At 40.0% G+C, this 17114-nt stretch overlaps 2 protein-coding genes across 2 annotated transcripts; both read right to left on the minus strand.

The window, feature by feature from the left end:
* Nucleotides 1–22: 22 nt before the first annotated feature.
* On the minus strand, nt 23–9674 carry cunh7orf57 (chromosome unknown C7orf57 homolog). Its single transcript, XM_005919955.3, has 8 exons — nt 9416–9674; nt 8729–8776; nt 8447–8620; nt 5622–5709; nt 5267–5396; nt 4527–4591; nt 4258–4358; nt 23–2525 (listed from the first exon to the last, which is right to left on the minus strand). The coding sequence occupies exons 2-8, from the start codon at nt 8769–8771 to the stop codon at nt 2467–2469; spliced, it is 660 nt and encodes a 219-aa protein (XP_005920017.2). The 5' UTR covers nt 8772–8776; nt 9416–9674; the 3' UTR covers nt 23–2466.
* An 889-nt stretch (nt 9675–10563) lies between these two features.
* fhl2b (four and a half LIM domains protein 2) lies at nt 10564–16813 on the minus strand. The gene is made up of 6 exons (XM_005919956.3): nt 16779–16813; nt 14689–14868; nt 14403–14577; nt 13836–14005; nt 12238–12424; nt 10564–11290 (listed from the first exon to the last, which is right to left on the minus strand). Exons 2-6 carry the CDS (start codon nt 14842–14844, stop codon nt 11139–11141), a joined length of 840 nt encoding a protein of 279 aa, XP_005920018.1. The 5' UTR covers nt 14845–14868; nt 16779–16813; the 3' UTR covers nt 10564–11138.
* Between the last annotated feature and the right edge of the window lie 301 nt (nt 16814–17114).

The raw sequence follows: 17114 nt of genomic DNA on the forward strand, positions 1-17114 counted from the left end.
AAAAGAAAAAGCAGAACACAGGTACATGCACATGCCCATTTATTTAAATGACAATTAAAGAGTCTGTGTGCGGTCCTAAACGTAAGCATGGTCTCTGTTTAACAGCTGCCTTCTTCCGTCTCCTCTGGTGCACCTTAAGTAAACTTGCAGATAGAAAGCAAGACGAGTGACAAGACTTCAGGAAGGAAGCTGCAAAGTTAAGCCACTAAAAGGTTTCCCACTACTGGTTTGTAAACCGATAACGCCACCGGCTCACACGGAGCCGAGGAAGACACATGACAAAACACTGCTTTTTTTAATAACTGTGAATACCTGAATATTTAACAGCTTGTTAAAAATAAACCCGCTCTTCAAAGCAAACCGTTTCAAAAGATGATACATTCGACGTTCCTTGTACTGCAAAGTAAAACACCGTGCCGGTAAAACATGTTGGAAACACCACACAGAGATAAATTATGCATCACTGATTAAATATATTAAAACCAGACAGCCGTGTTGAACATGAAACATCCCTTGTAAGGGTTTTAAATTCTTTCCAAACGAGAGTCCGTTACTGCTGCAGCATTTCTGACACACAGGTGATGAATTTGTTGGATGTATTAGGAGAAACACGTCACCGCTATCCTTTTCATTTTAAGAGCAACACCCCCACCCCCAAACGAATGTCCCTGAAGGATTAGGATTTCTTCTGTCACGGTTACGCCTCAAAAGTTAAAACTATTAAATGACTCAAAGCTGAAAATGTCCATCAAACACAGAAATCCATTACTTTTTTCCCCTGGACATCCTGACAGTCAAACTAATGTTGCAACAAGAGGAGGAGATGGAGCTTTTCAACTTTTATAGCATCAGTCTGCTCCTAAACTGAGCATTTCAGGTCCTGAAAGTCTCCTGCATTTAATTTGGGGAATTACATCAAACACAGGGACATTATCACCTTGAATACAATGCATTGGTAAGTTAAAATCTAAAGATTCAACACTGCCTCTCGACTGATGTCGGCATATTAAGTGGGAGGAAGAAGGTACACGCACACGCGCGCACACACACACACACACACACACACATATATACAGACTTTTAAACTAAACATGGCTATGTGCCATTTAGTCTATTGGCATCAATGCATTTCAAACCGAAAAGTACATTTCTAGGCTATTTTATTATAACTTTTTATACTTATATGATGCATATCTTAAATGTTACATGAACAAAAGTTTTCCTTGCCTTTAATGCTGCAGCAGTAATCGTTCCTCTCATCTGATCAGAATAAACTCTCCATCGCGTCATGGGGTGGAGGGCTCAGCATGACTGGGCTGTGCACTAACACTAACTTCTTCCTACTGATGTCTACGAAGTCTAAACACTGCATGAGCAGGGAAAAAAACTGCTTGGTTGGCACGTTCAGAACTCACTTAAAAAAAGACGAAGGGGAAAAAAAAAAATCCTCTCCTGCCTTAATCGTCACTGGGAATTACACTGGAATTGACTTTCAGCTTGTCGGCCTGCAGAAGGAAGTCGTTATCCCCAAAGTTGTCCAGGATGTTTTATCTGTTGTGTGGGATTTGGGTTTTTTAAGCTGGAGGAAAATGCACTGATTTAGCAGAGAGGGGCTTTAACCTGGAGAATAGAGTAAATTTAGATCTTTGATTGGGAAACTGCTGACATATCTGGAATGGACTCCAACATTTGGTTCTTTGTTATATTCTGCTCTGTTGAGCCTTGTTACTGAGGAAAAATGAGTCTTTGTGAGTGCATGCTTCTGGATTTTCTAGCCTCAACAACGACAGCGTTGTGGGGCGAAGGGGTTTGCGAGAAAAGGCAACCTTTTGCAAAGCGGCAAGCTGAAAAAAAAAAAAAAATCACTTTTGGTCCAAACAAACTGTGGCGGCTGTGGCCATCAGCATTCGTTTTAGCACGTGGTCACAGCCGCAAGGCTGCTGTCTCAGCGAATGAGCGTATTTGCCCCCGCATCAGCAAACACACAAACCTGTAGCATCCCTTCAGACAGCAGGAGCATTTGGTCAAAAAGAAAAAATATGTCACGTCACTGGAACCACAATTTATAAGCACAAACACTTGGTTACTTCACTAACTCGATCTTCATACAACCAGGGAGGGGAACTAACGGCAAATGAGGCGGAAACGACCAGCCTGTTAGTTTCCAGCCCTGCACACGACTCGTCTTTCAAATCGAGGAACGACAAAACAAATAAAAGACACCGTGAGCACCGACAGTTCTACTCAAACATAAAACCCGCCTGACTTCTTTTTACAAATTAAAGCAAATAAATAGGGAGAGAGGACAGTACCTTTGCATAAACATGAGTACAAAAACATAACAGTCAGTGGATGTACAGTAAATGCGAGTGATTCCAAGAGGGGCAGAGCAGCGCCTTCGTGGGTTTGTGACACTATGAATCAGTGTTAAGACGCCCCCCCCCTCCGGACCAAGACCTGCGCTCACTAGTCCAGATCGTCCACGTCCTCCGTCGCGACAGTGCTCGTCTGTTCTGAGGTCACACCTGAAAGACAAAAGAAACATGAAGAAGAGGAAACGTCTCTGAGGCCTATCAGGCCAAACTGTAAACGCTCTCTCCCACCAATGACATACGCTTTAATACCACTGTAATCTACTGTTACAACCAGCTTATTAGTATTAGTGTTACATCAACTACTTCAAACAAACAGTTTATCCAAATAAATGTACACTGTATTGGAAAAAAGTATCGCTCAAGGGAATTTGAATGCCATCCCATTCTTAATCCATAGGGTTTGTTATGATGTTGGCCCAGCCTCTGCAGCTATAACAGCCTCAGCTCTTCTGGGAAGGTGTCTGTGTAGGCTCTTAGTGCTAGTCATTGTAATCTAAGGAGCTTGGAAAGAAAAGCAAGCTTCTTCGGTTAAAGAAGCTTCTCGAATGAGAGATGAAATGTCTTCAAGAAACTGAAAGAAATCCAGTTGCTTTTCTTTCCCAGCTCCTTAGATCTTCTGGGAAGGCTTTCCACAAGGTTTAGGAGTGCGTTTATGCAAATTTTGAGCAGACACTGATGTTGGATTAGACGGCCTGGCTCGTGGTCTCCACTCTAATTCATCCCGAAGGTGTTCAGTTGGATTGAGATCAGGACTGTGTGCAGGATTTGTTAACTTGTCGGGTTAACCTCGAGTTTTCATTTTTATAATGACTTCTGCCACAGGCCTAACATGCTCCAAAGCACATCCAGTTTAAAATAAGAGATCACCTACTGACCAATCAATTCTCTGAAAGTACATCACCAATGCTGGAAGCTTGCTCAATGCGCAGACAGCAGGAAGATCTAATCTTTTTTTAATAGTGTCTAAAGTCTTTGCCTTTCCCTGGTGAGCGTCAGTAAGAAATACAGATTTCTAGAAGCAACTTTGTTCCCTTTTTTTTCATGTTGGTTGCAAACAATTTTAAAATGATTTCATTTTCCTGTAACCCTGAGCCAAGTCTATGTTTGATTTCTTTTTCTTTCATCTAGTTTATAACCACACACAGCTTCTGCATTTTGGCATTAAGTAAATAATTACAATGCCTCATGCGTTGTTGTTCCTCTGCGGTATTAAAATAATTAAGACCAGATTAAATTCTTTAATTATCCACATATGTCAAACGTTAAAATTGAAAGAGGGTGTCGTTTTTTTCACTACTGTAGCATCACAAAATGTAATTAAAAAAAAAAAAGCCTCTTGAAGCCATAACAGTAGCCCGACAGCAATTTAAAGGTATTTTACTTTCATGAACATTTGGAATATTCATGAATATTTGGCATATTTGGTGAAGTCAGTCTAAAGACCTACATGATGCCCTAGGTGCACGCACTCTTTACTCATTTTTGATACTCGCTTTGAAAATTCATCATTGGTGCTGCTATTTGAACCACCATACTGTTTGGACACATCCATCAGCTGATGCAGACTGTGGCTGTGGATGCAAAGACCACTTGCTGGACCTGTAGCTGTATACATTGTCTAGCATCTCCATTAGCTCCGCTGATAGAAGAACAGATGCAGAAAACTTTTACCAACCTATACCACAATACCTGCCTTCATTACTTATTTCCTGAGGTCTTCAACTCTTTGTATTTTCTATTTAATTGGCAACTTTTGGGAAAATTAAACATTTCTTATCTTACTCTGTACTAATTTTTGTAAACATGATCAATACTATGTATTGAATTTACTGCAGGATTCACACATCACTGGCTAACACCCTACGGCTGTTTGACATCATACTTGAGGCATCGTCGTCATTGAGTGACTTCTTCTGCCCCTCCACGTAGCCGTGACTCAGCAGCTTGGACATGCTGACGGGTGTAGTCTTCTTATCATAAGACCTGAAGAGGAGGCAGAACACAGCAGTTTTACTTTACGCTTTAACCCATATATATATATATATATATATATATATATATATATATATATATATATAATATATATATATATATATATATATATATAGATAGATAGTTACTTTAAGGACCAAACAACCAGAGCGTTATTACCTTCTTTTGTATTTGTTGGTTATTGTCAGACCCTCCATCTCAGAGCCTGGAGCATCAGGAGACATCTGCAGGTTGAGAAAGCTGTGGTTATCTCTGTATCACTTCAAGACATAAAGGACTTGCATGTAACAGCACAAGTATTCAACAAATACATCATTACTTTAAGTGGGCTACTAATATAGCATGGGGTAAATCTGGGAAACAGAAAAAGGATGAAATGAAGGAAGAAAAGTGAAGAAAATAGTTATGCCATGAAAAATGATCCAAGAAACTGACAACAAAGTAAAACTGCTCAAACCCAAAATACTTAAAAAGCATAAATATATAATAAATAGCAGTTTAAAATTTTTTTGCACTTTCTCTGCACATTTTATTTGATGCACTTCTCAATATCTGAAAACTATCTCTGTCACAGCTCAGGAACGTTACTTCTTCAGATATTGTACAGTGTAACATATTCAAAGCATCGCTTGTACTTACCCAGAGATTTGATTAAAAAAAACAAAACAACAAAATTCCAATAAATTATCACCCCAAAGCACCGGCAGCAAATAGCAAATTAGACCCAAATAAACTTCAAATAAGCTCAAAATGCATCAATGGAGCGAAACCAGGTGAAAACACAAGGAAAGGTGATGGGAAAAACTTATAAATAAATTAAATATGGAAGGCACTGGTATGGCGTCAGTGGAAGGGCAGTGGAAGTGGGAGGGGGTGATGCATTTTTGGAGTCCATTCACCTTCTCTTTACCCTGGGTAAATCTATCAGTCTCTCTTTCCCAGGATGTACTGTTATCAGTGCCAAACGGCGGGGCAAGAGGCTGCCTGCCTCCCTTCATCTGGCCATCGGGAGACGTTTCCTTGCTTTCGCTGTAAGCACAAAACCACGATGACATGCCATGTGAAATTACTGCTGGACACTTCTGACAGCCTGCCAACTGTTAGGATGCAGACTTCATGGCTTGCTAATGCCGAGGCCCGCGCTCAGGGTGACCAATGAGCGCAAATGGTCATCAGATTTCTCTTTTATTAAACAATCGCTATAACTGAAGCTTTTCAGTTAGTGACGCGTCCTCATCGCAGCTCGTCTCTCACCTCTTTGACTCATCTCCTCCAAACCAGTTGGATGGATTGTAGGTTTTCTTCGGCATGTCGTCATCGTCCACATCGTGGCTCAACAGCCCTGCAGCAAAAAGAAACCCCCCCCCCACAATGAAACCAAAGCACTGGCAGCAGTAATGATGCATTGTGTCTCACCTTTAAGAGCACAATGTGGCATTTAACTCACAGCCTATTCAGCCAAGCAGCTAAACAATTACTCCAGTCCAAGCTGAGGCTGGAACTGTTTTTTTTAGGCAGCCTAATTGTGAATTCATAATGTTTATCTTCTCTTCTGCTGTTTGCCACATTATTCTCCTGCATTGCTGTTACAGCAGTGATTTGACAGTCCTTAACCATCTACAACAAAGGGTGGATCGCGACCCTGAACTTTTCAGTTACAGCACAAGATGGAGAGAAGCTGTAGAGTGCCCAGGAGGCAGAGTGAGTGCCAAGTCACTAAAAGCTTTAATAAAGAGAGCAGATTATGTTAAGCAAGTAGTGCACTTGAACTTAACGCATCAAAATCTTTAATTGGAACTTTTTCCAATGGACTCTGGTATCTGGAATCAAACCTCTAATGCATGTATGTGCACAAAAACAAGCACTACAACTTCTACAGGGCTCTGATTATTCTATACCCTAGACATCACGCATACACTTTAAAATACATTTCCTTAAACTTAATTTAAAAGATAAATGAGTAACATATGTGGATATAGTGAGTAAATTAAAAATATTTGTTTTTAATTAAAATCTGAATAACCACAATATCACATTTCTTATCAAATGAGCCCACACGTGCAGACTAGCATGAAATACTCATATGAAACTTTCTGTGCAGGAGCTCTGCTTCTCCCAAGAGAAATGAAGCCTGCAAAGTTGCAGTTTCTATAAACAAAAAGAGACTGTTGTGTTTTCCTAAAACGCAGAAGCTTTTCTTTCTCTCCTTCTTTTCATGTTGTGGACTTTTAAGCCTGTTGTTTGAGGTTTGCATTTCAAAGCCATGTGTGTCACCCGTTAGGCGTTTTTAGTCACAAAAATGGGGCGAGTAGTGTGGCTTCAAAGCCTCCACGCTGAGAGCAGCAACCGCAGAGGGCTCATCCAGGTAACTTCAGGGTATCCTGACCAGGTTATGTTTAAGCTTAGACATCATCAGGTTTGAAATTGCTGCCTATCAACTAACCACTTCTCTGGAAAACAGAATCATCATCCTTGGAAAAGCCCTCAGATCTGTGTTGTCAGTAACAGAGTGTTAAGTTGTTTTAAGAACATCTGAAGCCTTTATTATTTTCCCTGAAGAGCAACAGTAATAAATACAGGCTCTTTATTATTGATTTTCCTCCCTGTTTGCTGCAATTCTTGATCAATTTTATTGTTCTACACGTTTGAATACAGAATCCTAAAACACGACACCTATTTTATTTACTTGCTGACCTTTTAACAAATTTGCACACAGACTACGACTGAACATTACCAGGACAGTCGCTCAAAGAAAATCTAACGATTAATTTAATATGTAACTGTAATCCATCTGATTCACCCGCTCTTTAAAGATAGAGCTGTGGTACTGAGAGGTCTGTAAACTCTTACAGTCAGCATTTTTGCCAGCTTTCCTCCTTCAAATAAGCTAAACTTTATTAATATAGCCCAGTAACGCTTCACTGAACTTAAAGCTCACATGCATTCATGCAGCACCTTTAAAACCTCACACACACACACTCACAGCTGATGTGTCTGCAGCAGCTGTGCTGCTTTCAGTCTGGATCATGTGGTTAACCTCTTCATCTTTTTATCGCCACTGTAAAATCTGTGGCTCTGCTGCTGAGTACCCTATCCATGTTTTGTATGATAAATAAACCCTGGCTTCACTTATCAACCTTATAACCACCTTTATTGACTGCCTATATTAGGGTACGTGAAGCCAGGTGAATGAGTTTCCTCATCCGAATGCTGGTACAGACCGTAGAAGGAATCTCCTACGTTGGATTGTGCTAAACAAAACTCCTTTCTTGCACAGCTGTGAGCCATTTTAAGGCCTTCTGATTTTTGTGTTTTTATGTTTCATTTTCTTTTGTTGACATTCAGATACTAAACTTTATTATAAAATTATAATATTATTCAATATCCATCCAAGCATCCACTTTATATGGGTCCAGGTCACAGGGGCTGCAGTTTAAACAGAGATGCACAACCTCAACCCAGCCACCTGTAAAACTCGTCTTGAGAAACACTGAGGGGCTCCCAAGCCAGCCAAGTGACCGAATCTCTCCAACATGTCCTGGGTCTGTTCCAAGGTCTCCTCTTGGTAGAACATGTCCTGTATACCTCACCTAGGAAGTGCCTAAAATGAGATGATCTCCAAACCACCTCAACTGGTTCTCTATATGGTTGCCTGTGTCAAAGTGCTGGCCCTGAGACAGACATGATCTGTCTAGGGTGTACCCCACCTCTTCAGCCTCCCCATGACCCTGAACTGCATAAGCATACTAGAGGCTGACCGAGAGACATATTTGATGATTTAAAAATGGAATAAATCAGACTCTTTCAGACACACACAACAGACTTCTCTAATATTTGCTATATATAGCTCTAGTACTTATATAAGTACTTTATATAGTTTAGTCTCCCCTCAAAATATGTTACTGTTTGGTAAATGGACAAAAATTATAGACTTCCCTTTAGTCTTCTACTCTGAGCCAGGAAAACTCTGAAACTCTTTATAAAATTAGAGCATAAAATCACTTTTTTTACACTGGCAATCTTCATATAGATGCATTTCAAGGCATCTATATGAACAGACAACAACTGTCTAATTTTACCTTTGTGTCCCCCCTGCTTCGCAAGCTTGACATACTCCGAGTCCGTCTCAAATATCCCAACTCGCCGCCCACTGATCCTCTCCACTGGAGCGCTTTCAGTGGCGGTCTGGCACAGCCCAGGGATCTGGGAGGTCGGTCCCGTCACGCCGCTGTTCGCCGCCCCGGGCTTTATGCCTGCAATAAATGAAAATTACAACGCTGTGTCCTTGCTGATAAATATGTAATTAATTTTTTAGCCTTTAGTTTCAACATGTATTACAGGTTATAGAGTTTGGATCTTACCACCAGGCTTGGTCCTTCTATGGTTGGGTACAGCAGCACTCATTTTATCTGAAGACAAAAAGGCAGGTCTGATGAGAAACAGGCCCGTTTTATAATGTGCAAAGAGTTTCTTTAAAACAACCTGGCATTTCTCACACCTAATTTATTGCTTAGTTGACAGCATATGTGTTGATTTTATAAAAAAAAGAAAGCCAAAGAACACTGGAAACACCTGCTTATATTTGTAATTTTTCTAGGGTATTTGGAGCCTTCTGTAAAGCACAGCGGCGGTACTGTGCGCCACAGTAATGACACTGACGAGACCATTAAAAAAAGCAGTATTTTGCGTTTATTTTCAGAAGCTATAAAAGCTAATAATTGCACATTTCTCATTCTTTAAAAACTAAAGCCGTGTAAAATTAAGAGTTTTACTTCACAAATACTATCCTGCATGTGCATACGGTCACACAGCTTGGGCAAACACAGCTGAGGCATCTTTTTTTTCTAGTGTTTTCCACGCTATAATTTAACAAAGCCGTGCTAATGTGGTTAGCCGCCTCCCTACTTGCCGCAGCAGCTCTCCTGTGTTCAAATATTTTGCGCTACAGCGGTGTTCTTTAACAACACAACAGCAACGAAAACAAGACATATGTCATATGTGGTTTTTGATTTCTCGTAATTGTGAAGCAGGGTGTTGCTGTTAAATACCGTTAGCTTCTCGTTCCTCTTCTTCTAGAAGCAGGGCTGGACACAGACACTTCCTGCGGCACCTGCTGCCCACTTCCGGTGCACAAGGAGGAAGATCGTGTGTGTCTGACGGAGAAAAACTCTGTGATTTTCTCTGTGACACTCACAGTGGATTTAGAGATAATGGCACAGAGCAGGAGTGAGAATGGGACAGAGTGAGACCTCTTCTCGTGATTGTGCTCGGAGCATGAACTGCTAATCCTAACTGGGCTACGACTAATTTCGGTTTCAAACGAACGACTGTTAAAACAGGCTAGTTGGTTAATGAACTCAGTTTTATGTTCCGGTGTCCCTTATTGTTTATTATAAAACAATTTATGTATAGTACACAACAATATTTACTCACCTGTGACCAGGTAATCGTAATGAGGTTGGACTTGAGCTTTTTTTTCCTTAACCATACCATAATTTATTTATATAGCACTTTAAAGGTTTAATTGTATGTATGGGTGCTACCATGCTAATTACATTGTCCGTATTGACACTAGTTGTGTCTATAATACAGATGAAGACTGATTGATCATTCAGACCCTCTGCTCGCTTGTCTGATTCTTGCATCTAACAGTCTGCACAGTTTTGTCTTGATGCATGCTCAATCATCCAGGTAAGTAAATCCCGAAAGCTGACTGAGCCCACTTATTCAGTGGACTAATTTCAGTTATTGTGCAAATGTACTGTTTATAAGGTTGGGGAAACCTGCAGTAAGCTGAGACTGAAGAAGTCACTTGGATGAGTGAGGAAACCTTTCTCCCACTGAAAACGCTACGTCCAGATGAACAGAATCAACCTTTTGGGAGTCTGCACAGTTCTTTCATTAAAAAGAACAAGAAAAAAACTAAATATTCATGTTACAGGATAATACAATCAGCTGTTTGGTTGCCATTATAAGCTTCTGGTTTTTAAGTGTTGCTGTTATAATCGAAAGCATTTTTATTACATATCAGTGTGTTCTCATCCCTCTGTCTTGACTGCATATTTCCTTTGTTTAACAAGATATGAGGATATTGTTGCAGGATCCCTTTCCCCTCTTTCCTGATAGTTTAGGCTAAACCCAATGATTAATTTCTGCACAAATTAATGAATGTTTTAATACTAAACATATAAAAGCGTAAAACGAATTTTTGTAAATTGGGTCTTTTTTTTTGGCTAACTTTGTCGTGCAAACTTTGTGTCATAACTGTGTAAATGTATACTGTCCTTCTGGATTTTTGACTCAGCATAGCTAGTGGGCCAGCATGTCAAAGCCTTAATCCAGTTTAGCATCCTTTAAAGCTCTTTATTGTGCCTAACAGATTGAAATTAGATTACATAGCAATGATTTAATTAGAACAAACAACATTAGTAGTAACAATTACATCATAGTGATATCAGTTAAGAACAGCCTCACATGCTCTTACATGTGCTGTCACATAGTATATTTGGGTTACAGCATTCTTGACTTGAAAGTAAAACATGTTCTTGTTCCACGTATGGATGTTTTCTGAGCAAAATGCAGAAATCCTGATGGGGAATAAAGGCTGCAGGTCATTCACATAAGACGCAGTATCTTCAGTGCATGCATAAAAAAACATGTTAATGTTTAAGACACTGATAAATGATTCAAATCATGCAAAGTTAGGTGAATGCTGCTGTGCATGCCGACAGGCAGCCAATCCGGCTCGGGTTGTCTTCTGGTGGATTTCGCTCAGATGTCCTTGCCGCAGTCGGGGCACAGGATGTCGTCTTTGCACGTCAGGAAACCCCGACCAACCAGAGACACACAGCACCGTTTGCAGTTGAAGCAATCGTTGTGCCACTGGCGCTGCTCGAAAGAGATGTATTTGCTCCCCCCAAGACCTGAGATGGAGAGAAGAGTCAGTAAAGGGGAGTCTCATGATCTGGGTAATGAAATAACTCCGTAATTGATGGTGAGTGGATCCACGCAGGATGCTGAGGAGGGGTGGTTTATACTGTGATCGTCACCTAAAAGCAGTTAAGATTAAGTTGCTTTTAAGTATGCTCCCATGATCAAAACTTTGCAGTATTAGATTTGTCTTGCTTCTGGGTGTGATATTTAAAGTGCTGCTTTAAGTCGCACTTATGGTTGCTCGTTGGCCCAAAATAAAAAGTGATGAAAGCCACGGCCAAAACCATTTAAACTTGTTATTCAGTCTTTGAAGACAAGTAGACAATTATTTGTTTAGTAGAATTTTGACATTGCATGATAAACTCCCTGAACATTTTATTAGGTAATGCAAATGGCTAATCATACATTAAAAGACGAACCAGCTAAAGCTTAAATGTAGTTCGAAAGGGGAACCTGGGACCAGTAAGGTGTACTAATTTACTCAGTCCTGAGTTCATATGTTACAAAGAAACTACAAAAGAGTCCATCATTTCAAGCGTTCCCATCCATCCATCCACATTCGCTTGGAATGTGGATGTCATGCTGCCAGATGAAGCTGCCAGTAGTTTAGTATAATTTAACAGGAAAAATTGTTAAAGTGTGGACTTAAAATCATAATTCCAGCATATTTCCAGTAATTCATTTCCCAATGAGCCTCGACTCAACATGTCAAGCTCGTTTGGACAAGAATCCCCTTTGTACAGTCGTCAAACTGATACCACAGCTAAATTAAGCACCTTAATAGTTTATCCTGAACACTGTGGGTCATAAAAATTAAACGCGTAAAGCAATAAAATGAAAAATTTAAAGGTGCAAAGTGTCGGTAACTCCCTGGTTATATGCTGGATGTGTAACATGAAGGGCAGTACTTCTGATATGAGTGTAGCATGACCTTTACCGCTGATTGGGGTGGTGCAGTAAGCACATTTCTTAGCAAACAGGTTGCAAAAGCAATCAAGGCAGTAGGCAAAATCATCTCGAGAGGTGAACCTCTGGCCGGCCAGCTGCTGCTTGCACCCGATGCAAACAAAGCACTCCTTATGCCAAGGCTGGTCGTGGTAGTTCACACCTCCAGTGGTGATGGGCTGAAAAAGAGCATTTTACAAATGTTTAAATGACCAGCAGGGGGATAACTGTGGTTGTGAAAAGACCCAGTCCCAGGCTTCAAAACATGCTTTCACAAACAACCAGGTTATGTAACCGTAGCTACATGTTTTATACCATTTGCGTCGGACATATATTGAATCTTAAGGTCTAAAAATACCTTTTCAAATGTTTTTAATACTGTGTCAGAGCAGAAACACACTTGATAATCCAGCTGTCAAGCATAAGCTAGAGCAAAAATTTTGAATAAGGTGAGAAATCGTTTAAAAGAACAAGACCAGGATTCCATGCCTTCGACTACAACTCTGTAACTCCCACTGAGTTAAATACTTTTCTCACTTGAGCTGCCAAACTTGTCACACAGGTACATCTTAAGCCCCCGAAGGCTCTTATCTATAGCTCATATAATGTCATGTTGCCTAGCAACTACCAAGAAATGGGTTTAAAAGACCTGTTTTTAACACTGATACATCCATAAAGCTTGATAAATAACACTGTCATTTTTGATTTTACTATTTAAAAACCCCCAAACAAACAACGATTTATTTACACAACTTGAATAATGCATATTTTATGCCATCATTAGGTTGCCTGGCAACCTCCTAGCAATGGGCTAAAGTGACCAAATTTTAGTATGCACATAAATTTCATTCAGATTTTCTCACTGTGATTAAGTATGATTAAATATTAGTGTGCAAACAATACTGTACATAAAAGTATTTTGCAGAAAGATGCATGCTGAAAGTGGTATTACGCCCAAATAAAGGTGCAAACATCACCCAGTATTGCACCCAAAGCTAAGCACGTCTTAAACATTTAAGCCTTGCATAGTTTATCCTTGGAAGTGACACTAGAAATTGAGGTATTTTGTTTCCTGTACTTGCTGTACTTGTGGATGTGAATTATCAAGCTACCACCATGTCATGTGATGTTGACTGAGAGGAACTGATCATCTTGTTTTTTAGTATTGTTCCTGTCTGTTTTGGTAATGTTGTTTGTAAAATAAAAAATCCTGTTATTTCATTTACCGCTCTTTGCCTTTGTAAACCAGTTTAACTTCACATTCTTGTCATTTTTGTGCATTTGTTGCTGACTTAGTCACAGGGGAGGCAGATGACTGCTCTCTCAGCTTTTAGCACAAAAAGACGCCTCCGATCCCTGCCTGTGTGACCATCTGTTTCCTGCCCAGAACTGTTACGTACCATGGATGTGAATCTTTACCCGCCTTCATTGCATGTATTTTCATTATGGCAGCATTTACATTGATTTGGACCATTTATCAGGCCAAGTATACAGAGCCTGTGTAAGACCTTTCTTTTTACATGTCAGACCAGTTGAATCTGCAGCTTAACAAACACAGCGATGATTATTAGCCACAGCGTGTCACTTTACCTTCTTGCAGTGGACGCACTGCAGAGCAAACTGCTTCTCATAGCAGGGCAGACAGTAGTTGTTGGCATCCTTCTGGACAAAGCTCCTGGTGCCAATGGGCTGCTGGCAACGGTTGCAGGTGAAGCAACTCTCATGCCAACTGTTGCCCTTATGCTCCATCTTTTTAGAGCCTGGTGGGTGCACAAGACGGAGAAGGAGAGAGAGTGACTAACAAATGTCATTTATTAGTTTAATCCATCTGGTGCTGATGTATCGCTGTGTTGTCATTTGGGAAATCTCCAACTTGCTAAAGCGGCTGTGGCTGTAAAAACTCAGTGGCGAAGGTCATACTCTAGTCTACTCATAGCCCACACTGCAAACGCTACAACACTTTTGGAAGTGGGACACTGGACTATTTTATCCCTCCATGTTTATATCATTATTGTAGTGGAGATTGTTTCCTATTGATATCAACAATTTGACGAATAAATTGTATATTAGAATTTTGTTGGCTGCCATTTTGACAGCTGAAATTGTTGGTCAGACCTAGAATCTGTGTGTGCTACAGTAACCTTAGAGTTTCCTAACCTGGCATGATGTTCTTCAGACACGCGTGGCACTTGGCAGAGTACTCGTTGCTGTAGCACTCGATGCACATGAGCGCTTCATTTTTGGTGGCAAAGGGCCGATCGACCAGAGACCGGCTGCACTTGTTGCAGAGGAAGCAATCGCTGTGCCAGTGGCGATCCTTGTACGACAGATCCTGCAGAGACAAACACTCTCAGGTTCTGTAGTTCGTGGAAATATTTAAACAATGGCAAAAAACAAGAATCACTGTAAGAAAAATGTAGCAGTTAAAATGTGGGTATTTCACCTTGCTTGTGCAGCTGATGAGCTTCTGGCACACTTCACAAGTGTTGGAGAATAGCGTCTCATAGCACTTGATGCAGTAGGGCTTTTCCTCCTTCAGGATGTACTTATGGCCGTACAGGGACTCCTGACACTCTGTGCAATCATAACGCTCGCCCATTGCGACTCTTCTGAGTCCTATGCTCTGTAAGAGAGTGCTATAAACGTTGCATAACTGCAGCCACACACAGGAGCAATCGCTGGCTCAAATGTAATCACATTTTGTACAATTAGAGACTTTTCTACAAAAGAGTCACAGTACTATCTCAGGACCACGTGGCACATAAACATATTAATGATCATCATGCCTTTATGAGCACATGTAACCTAACTGGAATTCCTGTGAAGTTAATAAAGCACTACACTCAGCAAATTAGCTAAAGGAATGTCACCAATAGCTCTGAAAATGGGGCTGAAATGAAGTATAAACTCAACTCTTCAATAGAGTCTAAAACTAATATTAAAAGTAGGTTAAAAACAAAAAACACATGATGGAAAATCAGTGAGAGTATTGATGGAGGAGGAGTAAAAGATAAAGAGCTATTGAAGAATGATTTACAGTTAAATTCTTGCTTTAAGAAGGGGTGGATTTAAAGAAAGTCCCTATTGAAAGTCTTATGCAACATCCAGAAATCAGCTTTTGGAAGAGATCCTGCTTGTTTATACGACTGGAGGATTTTCAGTCGTGCTGGTTTTGAAGAAACTGCATATTTAATTACACCCATAGGCTCAGATCTCTTCTTAATTACCATAAAGGTCAGTTAAAAAGATTATTATTGACTTGAATTTGAAAGAAAAGTTCTAAATCTGCTTTGTGATCAGGAAGAAGGCTTTTGGATGGTACCTTGGGGTGTCTTTGTAGAAATTATTTAAGAAAACAACACTGTAAGAAATAACAGCTACATTTGCCTGCACAAACCTGTTATTTTACTGTCTGTATACTATCATTCTTGTGTTTCTAATTCCAAAAAATATTTTATTATGAAGTAAGAATGTAAAATAGCATGCTATTTGAAGGATTTGTACAGTATCGGTGTAAATACAACAGCTAGTCTATTGGCAATATTTATGAAGTTGTTTTCAGATGGTAGTTAAGTTAACTGATACTTTGAATAGTTAGGTTCAGCAGTTAATGTTTCCTTTTTAATTTGAAAGTTTTCACAGAACCTTATCATCAACATAACCCTTTTAATGTGCATTTTATTTCCAAATCTGTTATTTTTTGTCCTGTGCTCCAGCCTGTTTTAGTCAAGTAATAGTTTGACAAATAGGAAATATGCAGAATTTCTTCTCTACTGTCCTCTTCATCCAAAATCATGTGAACACCTCTAAAATTCCTCAGAAACCCAAAGCAGCCTCTGCTAAGTAAGTGGACTCTTGACATAGGCAATAATGTTGGGATGCTGTTTGGTGTCGACACCCATCTAAATCCACTATTTTCCCCAAATATATTTCAAAATCAGCACCCACCATATTCCTCTGTAGCCTTTGTGCCTTTTTTATTCTGGCTTCTCTCATTATATATATGTGCTTCTGTGACTTATACATCCTGTCTGCCATCTATACTTTTTCTCTACCATCTAAGCAAACAAAACAACCACTGTATACTTAATAGCCCCACATAAACAACCTCTAATCCTTTGTTAATCCTCAGTCCTTTCAGTGCTGAGTGAGCTGACATCAGTACTTTGCTATAAATCCCTTTTCTACCTTTGTTCCTCTTACTGTACTTTCATAACCATTCCTCAGTAAGTCTTTTTGTGCCCAATACATCTCTTTAATTGACTTTATTTAAATGTCATTATGTCATGGTGTACTGGCCAAATACCAGACAAACTTTTTAGAATTTACTGAAAAAAGTCTGTGTTCACTTTTCCCCCACTCCCCCTAAAAAGTTGCTCAACAATTAATCCGCTAAACCTCCAGAGAAAGTTGGATAATATTCAGCTAATCATGGGGAATTTACAAATACACCAACTATTACTATACAAAAAATGATGCAGATTTAATGAATGATTCAATTAGTTAGTAAAGCAACTCAACATAAAATCTTACCAGAAAGGCAGCTTGGTAGCAGTCGAGGACCCGAGGTGTCTACTGAGCGCTGTGGTCCATCTCCTTTATACAGCCCAGGCATGATGTGACCCACACTGGGGCGTGGAGGCGGAAGCAGTGGTCTGACCAAAGTGGGCAGGTTAAATTCAGACGAGTATAAAGTCGAACCAAAAAGCTGCAAATCCCAGAAAATCCTGCTGTGAAAAGCTCAAAACAAACTCTATCAAATAAAAAAGGATCTGTGATGAGCTTTAGTTTGACGTTTGCCCATTTATAAATAACACTTGTTTTTCCTACCCGTTATAAAACTTGTGAGGGTGACTCCAAATGTGAGAT

The sequence above is a fragment of the Haplochromis burtoni genome, unplaced genomic scaffold (genome assembly GCF_018398535.1).
Source record: "Haplochromis burtoni strain Fernald_Lab_line unplaced genomic scaffold, NCSU_Asbu1 Contig_39, whole genome shotgun sequence".
NCBI lineage: Eukaryota > Metazoa > Chordata > Actinopteri > Cichliformes > Cichlidae > Haplochromis > Haplochromis burtoni.

Excerpts from the sequence above, each read along its gene's own strand:
- cunh7orf57 (XM_005919955.3), bottom strand. The coding sequence starts at position 8,771 with ATGAGTGCTGCTGTACCCAACCATAGAAGGACCAAGCCTGGTG. Across the intron at positions 8,621-8,728 it reads TAGAAGGACCAAGCCTGGTG|GCATAAAGCCCGGGGCGGCG; the intron begins GTAAGATCCAAA and ends CATTTATTGCAG. Across the intron at positions 5,397-5,621 it reads GGAGGAGATGAGTCAAAGAG|CGAAAGCAAGGAAACGTCTC; the intron begins GTGAGAGACGAG and ends TTGTGCTTACAG.
- fhl2b (XM_005919956.3), bottom strand. The coding sequence starts at position 14,844 with ATGGGCGAGCGTTATGATTGCACAGAGTGTCAGGAGTCCCTGTACGGC. Across the intron at positions 12,425-13,835 it reads AGTGCGTCCACTGCAAGAAG|CCCATCACCACTGGAGGTGT; the intron begins GTAAAGTGACAC and ends GCTCTTTTTCAG. Across the intron at positions 11,291-12,237 it reads CTGCACCACCCCAATCAGCG|GTCTTGGGGGGAGCAAATAC; the intron begins GTAAAGGTCATG and ends TCTCCATCTCAG.